Below are 7,500 nucleotides of genomic sequence, written 5' to 3'. Positions count from 1 at the left end.
AGCACAATACAAAATTATATGATCAATAAGTTATAACACGTGTTTTTAAATTGCTTTAAACTAAGTTGATAACTTGTGAATTTTTTTTTTTTAATTGCTTAACTTATTTAGATGAGTTAATGTAATTTAAGTTGAAATTACTCAAGCCAATTTTTTTTTTTTGCGCTCTCTGAGAATTTACTTTGAATTAATGGTCCATATTTTAAAGTCTTCCAGTGCGCAGGCACGTTAACCCAACCAGATATAAGGAAAACTTAGGAAATGGCATTGTGCTTTTCTCGATATTAACCTTTTATTGGCGTCAATGGATTCAAACCCAACAGCCAGGCATTAATGTGGAGATTGTTGTCAATATTCATCCAATTTCCCAGCATACATCATAAGTCTGTCTTTTAAACCCGAGAACTTTCCACCTGAAAACTGCCAGCAACGCAAATGGGATGAATCCTTTCTAAAGCTTAATAATGCGCTCATCAGGCCTCGTGCGACTCGAATATTAATCATTTCTTGCGTGCATTTTACAAATTGTTGCCCGTCTACAAACGATTTATGAGTTTCCGATGTTTAATCCGTTCATTTGATGGTGTTCGGTGTTTCTGGAGCTCAATATAAGACACAGAAGATCAACAGCGCTGGGAAATCTGATGTCTCGCACTCACTTTCCTCGCTATAAGAGAAACTACACGTGCATGTGAGCTCCTCAAACCTGAGTCCTCGATCCATCAGATGAGTTCCCCTTCAGCATGTTCTTCTGAATCTCAGTCCGGGAACACGACCACCTCCACCTGCTCCTCAGCGAGCGACTCGGGACGCGGTACAGTCTTTACTCGGATTTTCCCAATTTCAACTTGAGTGCAATAAAACACCGTCATCATCTGGGCCTACTCCAGGCTTTCACCGATCACGTTATCATCAAAAATCCATGTATAATGGCACTTTTATCAACTGCACATGTCGGCACACTCGTAGAAAGATCCAATTAATCACTCAATTTTGGAAATAAAAATTCGCTATACCAGATTAACGACAATAGATCAAGCGATATGCAGTTTTATTGTAATATAATTCATACGTACACTTTATTTTAAAGTGTCCGTGTTACAGTGTAATTACGCATTTACTGTGAAATAATAATAAAAAATGCATGTACTTAAAAGGATTAAATGCTGGGTTGTTTTAACCCAATTTTGGGTCAAATATGGACAAACCCAGCCATTGGGTTACATTTTTAAATTGCATTTTTGATCCAACGTTTGGGTTTGTCCATATTTGACCAAAAATTGCGTTAAAACAACACAGCATTTTTTTAGAGAGAGTTATTATTACAGTAACTGCATGTAACATCCGGACACTGTCAAATAAAGTTTTACAAAAATACTTAATATATTATACCCAAAATACCGAATTATCTAACATGAGTTCAGAGAGTCTCGCGAGGCCTTGTTCTGATCGCACGCGCATAAATCAAAGTGTTTGAAACGCGAGACAAAACAACATTAAATCATACTACAATTATTATTATCTTTGGTTTTATTGTTGTTATTATTGTTTACACTGCTTTATTTATAATCGTAACGCTTTATTTTACACTCTAAAAAATGCTGGGTTGTTTCAACCCAATTTTAGGTCAAATATGGACGAACCCAGCCATTGGCTTAAATTTTTTAATTAAATTTTTTAACCCAACATTTGGGTTTGTCCATATTTGACCCAAAATTGGGTTGAAACAACCCAGCATTTTTTAGAGTGTAGTTAAGAAATGTAAACGGCTGGGTTCGTCCATTTTTGACCCAAACAGAAACAACCCAGCATTATTAGAGGGCTATAAGGCCTAAGCGAGGCTGCAGAGATAAACTATTTATGATGAAACATCTTTAACATCATTTAGCGGCAGATTTTCCTATAAAATAATGCAGAAACACATAAAATGTGGATTTATCCGTTTTGCGTCAAATTATGACTTGTCTTGCTGTTTTGTGTCTAATAACACATTTTAATAAGTCCAGTGGGCTCATGTCACGGCTCATTAATTTCACGGTTTTTACTTTGAGGATACACAGAAATGACATCTCACAATGTGAGAAACACGAATGAAATTATGCTTCATATATATGTTTTAATGCTTTTCTTTAAACAAAAACACATTACACTAATATGAAAACAGGTACATGTCGAACAAACGATAAAAAAGCCACGGCTCGCTTATTAAGAAGACCAACAGATCAATATTTATCTCTGATTTGAAAAAAAAAAAAAATGAAAAAAAATTGAGGATTGTTGAGGGGAAAGTGCCAGTCTTACCGTTACCTTAAAACCGCACGCGCGGTCACGACATCAAGTGCTGTTTATTTCCAACCAAAAAAAAAAAAAAACATATTCTGAAATAAAATCCTAAGTGTTTTTATGGGAGCAAAACTGATATCAGTCCTTGGAAGAAGAAGAAGAAGAAGAAGACGAATAATAAAAGGCTGCTTCAGCACTTCTGTGTAAATCTCCCGGGCAGTTCACGACTGTCTTTGGATGAATAAATACGCGATGCGTCACTGGTTCCCCGAGCTCAGGCCCCACGCGGGGAGACAGTACGTGTACGGGTAATAGTAGGACGCGAGCAGCGGCGGCCGCAGGAGCTCTCCGGGGCTGTACTGTCTCCGGTCGTCCCGGACCAGCACTTTCACGGCCACCTTCTTCGCCGCGGGCGCCGACGCCAGCAGATCCGCGGCCATCTGACGCCGCTTGGTCTTGTAGCGTCGGTTCTGGAACCAGATCTTGACCTGCGTCTCGGTGAGCTTGAGCGAGGCCGCGAGGTCCGCGCGCTCCGGCCCGGAGAGATAGCGCTGGTGGTTGAAGCGACGCTCGAGCTCGAACACCTGCGCGTGAGAGAACGCGGCGCGAGAACGCTTCTTCCGCTGCTTGGGCTGATCGACGCTCTTCTCCTCCGTGCCGGTACAGTCTGGAGAACAACAACACACACCACTTCAGTTTAAACTTGGTCAAGATGGACGAGACACACTTTGAAGTTGCCAAGCCAGAAAGTTTGAAGTAGTTTTAAAAGCTTGAAGGTTTTCCGTTTGTAATAGTTTTGTGTAAGCAGTTTTAAACGCTAGCTAGATAAGATATAGATGGAAAGATAGAAAGATAATAGACAGACAGACAGACAGACAGATAGATAGATAGAGAGAGAGAGAGAGAGAGAGAGAGAGAGAGAGAGAGAGAGAGAGAGAGAGAGAGAGAGAGAGAGAGAGAGGGAGGCTCATTTGAACATTCAGTTTTAAAAGCTTGAAGTTTGAAGGTTTTCAGTTTGTAATAGTAAGTTTTAGTTTAGTAGTTTTAAAGAGATAGATAGATAGATAGATAGATAGATAGATAGATAGATAGATAGATAGATAGATAGATAGATAGATAGATAGTACACAGTATGGCAGTTTACATGGTAAGTCTTATGAATCTCTCCAACTGTCAATATTTGAATTTTTGACCGTTGGAGTTTGGCCCATTTGAACACAATGTAATTCTATAGGATTTTTCCGAGTTTTAATCGCCATTTTTTTTTAGGAAAATCAAAAGTCGGATCAGTTAGAAAATAAAGCACATAAATCAGAATATAGTCTGAATGTCTAGTCTGAGTTTAGTGGATGTAAGTTAGTATGAAAAGTCTAGAAGTAGCAGCGTTGAGAAACTTTCGTCTAAGAAGAATAACAACAACCTAAATATAATTGTTAGATATTTTTCAAGCCAACTTAATAAAGATCCCAAAGAAGTACAATTTTTGCTTCCACAAAGAACCAAATTCTTAAAATAACAATTTTTCTGAGTGTAACGACATTTTTTTTAAAGTGTAAAGAACTTTTTCCCAGTCTAAAGAACCTTTAGTGGTTCCATGGCTGATCGATCCCAATGCAGAAGTTTATAAGAGTGATGAACAGGAACGCTGGAGCTCAGGAACGCGTTCACTCACCGGACACGCAGTCGCTCAGGCCTTTGCCGTGCTTCGACTCCGGATCGGTTTCCTCCGCTAAATCTGCGTCTTTCTCCGGCTTCGCGTCGCGTTGCGCTTTGGTGTCGTTGTCCTCGCTCAGCCCGGAGTCCGAGTCGTAGTTCTTACTCTCCCTCTCGTCGCTCCGATCCGCTCCGTCCATCTCGTCGAAGATTTTCCAGCACTCGCTTTTCGAGAAGCACACATCCAGCTCGTTGAGATGCCGAGACTCCTCTTTTCTGTTCAGAATGGCTTGAATGGAGAACGGCATCAGAGAGTTGCTGCGAACAGCCATTTTAAGCAGGAAAAGTCACTGAGGACCACCGGCTCCGGGGTTACGCGCTCCAGATCGAGCCCCGCGGCGGCAGTTCGGTCGCATTGCGTGGAGGGAGTGTGTGTGTTCGCCACAGCGAGTGTGTGAGTGTGAACACACAGCGCTACTATCCACTTCACCTGCGGATCACACTGACCCTCAACTCACTCCCATTGGCAAGTCGGGCAGCTGTAACGCGTTTTGATTGGCTGTGAGGAACTCGCGCATATTTACAGCGCATTAACCCCTAAACACCCGAGGAGAGAATGAAAAGATATCAATGACCCTTTAAAAATCACTGACAACTAAAATACGAGCCGCGGATGAAAAAAGTAGGTCTGACAAATCGCGGACTGAACGCACAGAATTATCATCGAAACGCGCGCTTTTACGGAGCAACAAATAACGGCAGCTCTAAATTAATCGTTTTTAGTAATAAACTCGTTAATTTTCTCAGGTCACTGGATTTTCATCATAAAATTATAAGCTGTAAGTAACTTCTACTTTCTGCTCGCATTTCATTAATTTAGCCTATTTATAACTAAAGGCGATCGTGTTTGTGCGCTTCTTTTATTTAAATACGCTATGGAAATAAATTATTGATCTTTATTTTATCATTTGATTGATTAAAACACTCCGCATATTAGGCTATGTATGTATATATTCCACAATTAATTAAAAATTAGACTGAAATATCTCGTCAAATTAATTTCTGCTCTTATTCGCGTCATTTTTGAGGATGTTTTTGGCAAAATGAACGAGGCCTAAAAACGGTAGAACAATATTAATTTAATGAATATGCCTCGCACAGATATTTTTCAATTTAGCAGCAACATCACTAGTAATAATAATGATAGCCTAATAATAAACCGAACAGCAATAAACAAACAATAATTTCTTCTTATTTAAATTTCTCTTGATTATTTCTGAAGCGCGGAATTTCCTCGAATCGCATTAATAAGTGTCGCTTTAAATAATTCTAAACGATATTTTCTTGTTGTGATATCGTGTCTCTGACATAGAACATAAAATATAGATATTGTGAACGTTCACGACAAAAAAATCAATTAACCAAACTACTGTTAATGTGTCATTTCAGTCTAAATAATAAATAGCTGAAATTAATAGTTTATTGAGCGTTGACGGGAGATGATTATACATGTAATAAAACTTTAATTGAATATTATGCCGATTAATAAATCATGTTGCTGGACTTTGAGCGCCACACTGGATTTTCATCGAGTTGTGAAGTTCAACTCGATTTTTATTAACCAACAACAAAATAAAAATGTTTATTAATCTCCTTCTTTCCGGCGATCATATTTGAAGTCGTTTTTCTAATGGAGAATTATGAGGATATAGGCCAACATATTTTTCTGGCGTGTTTTACCAAAATATATCCTAGATTTATTTCACTAAATATTTAATCAACACAAATTACAGAATTACGGCTTACTTTTAACAGCCTATAATACGCTCAAATAATATAACACGAATAAATCAGCTTATTTGACAACTTCAGTGAATCCAGATTAATTGCTGATACTGATGACAATAATGAACATTTACACGCACACAAATTTGAATAATAGAAATTGTATTTTCCCCTCGTATAAATGTTTTTAGTTCCGAGAACATCATGTTTATTAATGATTTTAAATAAGGGTAAGCGTGCGCGTCTCTCTCTCCATCTAGCGGCCACGCGCATCACTCACGCGCGTTCCTGTGTGTCTGATAAAAGTGACATGAATATCTATTTGTGTATTAAAAAAAAATGAATATCTGTGACTCTGCAGATGCTCGCGATCGAGGGATCACCGTGGGCGTGCACGCGTTCAGGAACTTGTCAAGCTCGTGAAGTGTAAATTGCGCGTGCATGCAGAGGGATAATGAAAAAATGAACGCGCCAGGCGCAATAAACGTCAAAACAACTCGTTCCCGCTGCTTATAATTGTGTGTTGAGTCTGAGTGTGTGTGTGTGTGATGTAATAGACTCTGACAGGACTGACTTCAGGGAAAGAATGGCGGAAAGAATGGCGTGACACGGATGACAGGAGCTGAAAGACTTTCTTTCTGTTTTAATATCTGGAATATGAAACTCATGTAAAGCCCATCGAGGCCAGATGCGCGTGACCGAGAGAGAGACGGGAGTAAAACACTGAAGCATCGGGTCACGCGCACAGGTAAACACTCACCTGCCCTCAACTGTGCTCTCTGAACTGCTTCGACACGTGTGTGTGTGTGTGTGTGTGTGTGTGTGTGTGAACCTCATCATTCAAAAGGCGGATATTTCATTTTCATGTTTAAAGACCCAATAAATACCGTGCAAATTGATATTAGCCTATAAACGTGCGGTGTAAAATCATTAGTTTTTCTACTAGATGACATCATTGTTTTTTAATTAATTTACTTATCAAATATTTTAATTTACTTATATTTGATATTTTATTTTATTTAAATAATATTTAAAATGTAAAATTGATATCATAATTTAAATATTTATTTGAATATTTTTTATTTATTTTAGTTGTTTTTACTTATGTAGGCTACTTGTCACATTTTTAATCAAGTATGTTTGAATCAAATGTGTTGGTTTATTATGGTTTTTTTCCATTTGTTTGATATATACATTTTTATTTTTATTATTATTTATTTATCTAAACAAAAATGTATTTAATTATTTTTAGTATTCAAATTTATTTAGTTCAATCTTATTTTTCTTGATTTATTTTTACATTTCTACACTGCTTTTCGTATTTATATTCATTTAAATATAGTTTATTTAGAGTTCGTTTGTTTGTGTAAATCAAATAATTTATTTTAAATGTTTTTATTTATGTAGCCTATTTATTTTTAAATCAAATTTAAATTAATTAATTTAAATCAAAGACGTTAGTTTATCATTTATTTATTTTATTTGTTTTAATCTAATGTATTAATAAAACATTTAAATACTATTTTATTTAAAAAAAAAATTCAGTCAAAATAATTAATTAAGTTTAATCTCTTTAAAAAAAAAAATTTCACATTGTTTACTCGCTTTTCTCTAATGTTTTCCGCGGACCTGTTTGGGAGCGCTGTGTTCATCGGTTGTGAGTGTATTTCAACTTTAGCATGTAAATAAAGGCCCATAGATCAATGGTTGGAGTCACGTGAGTCTTTCAGCCAATCACACGCGCTTCTCTTTGAATGTGGCGCCACCGTGTGGAAAAAC

At 37.3% G+C, this 7,500-nt stretch overlaps 1 protein-coding gene across 1 annotated transcript; it reads right to left on the bottom strand.

Annotated features, from left to right (window-relative positions):
• Positions 1-2,022: 2,022 nt before the first annotated feature.
• nkx3-2 (NK3 homeobox 2) lies at positions 2,023-6,559 on the bottom strand. The gene is made up of 3 exons (XM_079631098.1): positions 6,482-6,559; positions 3,956-4,533; positions 2,023-2,950 (listed from the first exon to the last, which is right to left on the bottom strand). The coding sequence occupies exons 2-3, from the start codon at positions 4,266-4,268 to the stop codon at positions 2,541-2,543; spliced, it is 723 nt and encodes a 240-aa protein (XP_079487224.1). The 5' UTR covers positions 4,269-4,533; positions 6,482-6,559; the 3' UTR covers positions 2,023-2,540.
• Between the last annotated feature and the right edge of the window lie 941 nt (positions 6,560-7,500).

The sequence above is a fragment of the Phoxinus phoxinus genome (assembly GCF_949152265.1).
Source record: "Phoxinus phoxinus genome assembly, chromosome: 12".
Lineage (NCBI taxonomy): Eukaryota > Metazoa > Chordata > Actinopteri > Cypriniformes > Leuciscidae > Phoxinus > Phoxinus phoxinus.
This window is presented reverse-complemented; position numbering and strand designations above follow the sequence as displayed.

Coding starts and splice junctions, on each gene's coding strand:
- nkx3-2 (XM_079631098.1), bottom strand. CDS start 4,268: ATGGCTGTTCGCAGCAACTCTCTGATGCCGTTCTCCATTCAAGCCATT. Junction 2,951..3,955: donor CCTGAGCGACTGCGTGTCCG/GTGAGTGAACGC, acceptor GTTGTTCTCCAG/ACTGTACCGGCACGGAGGAG.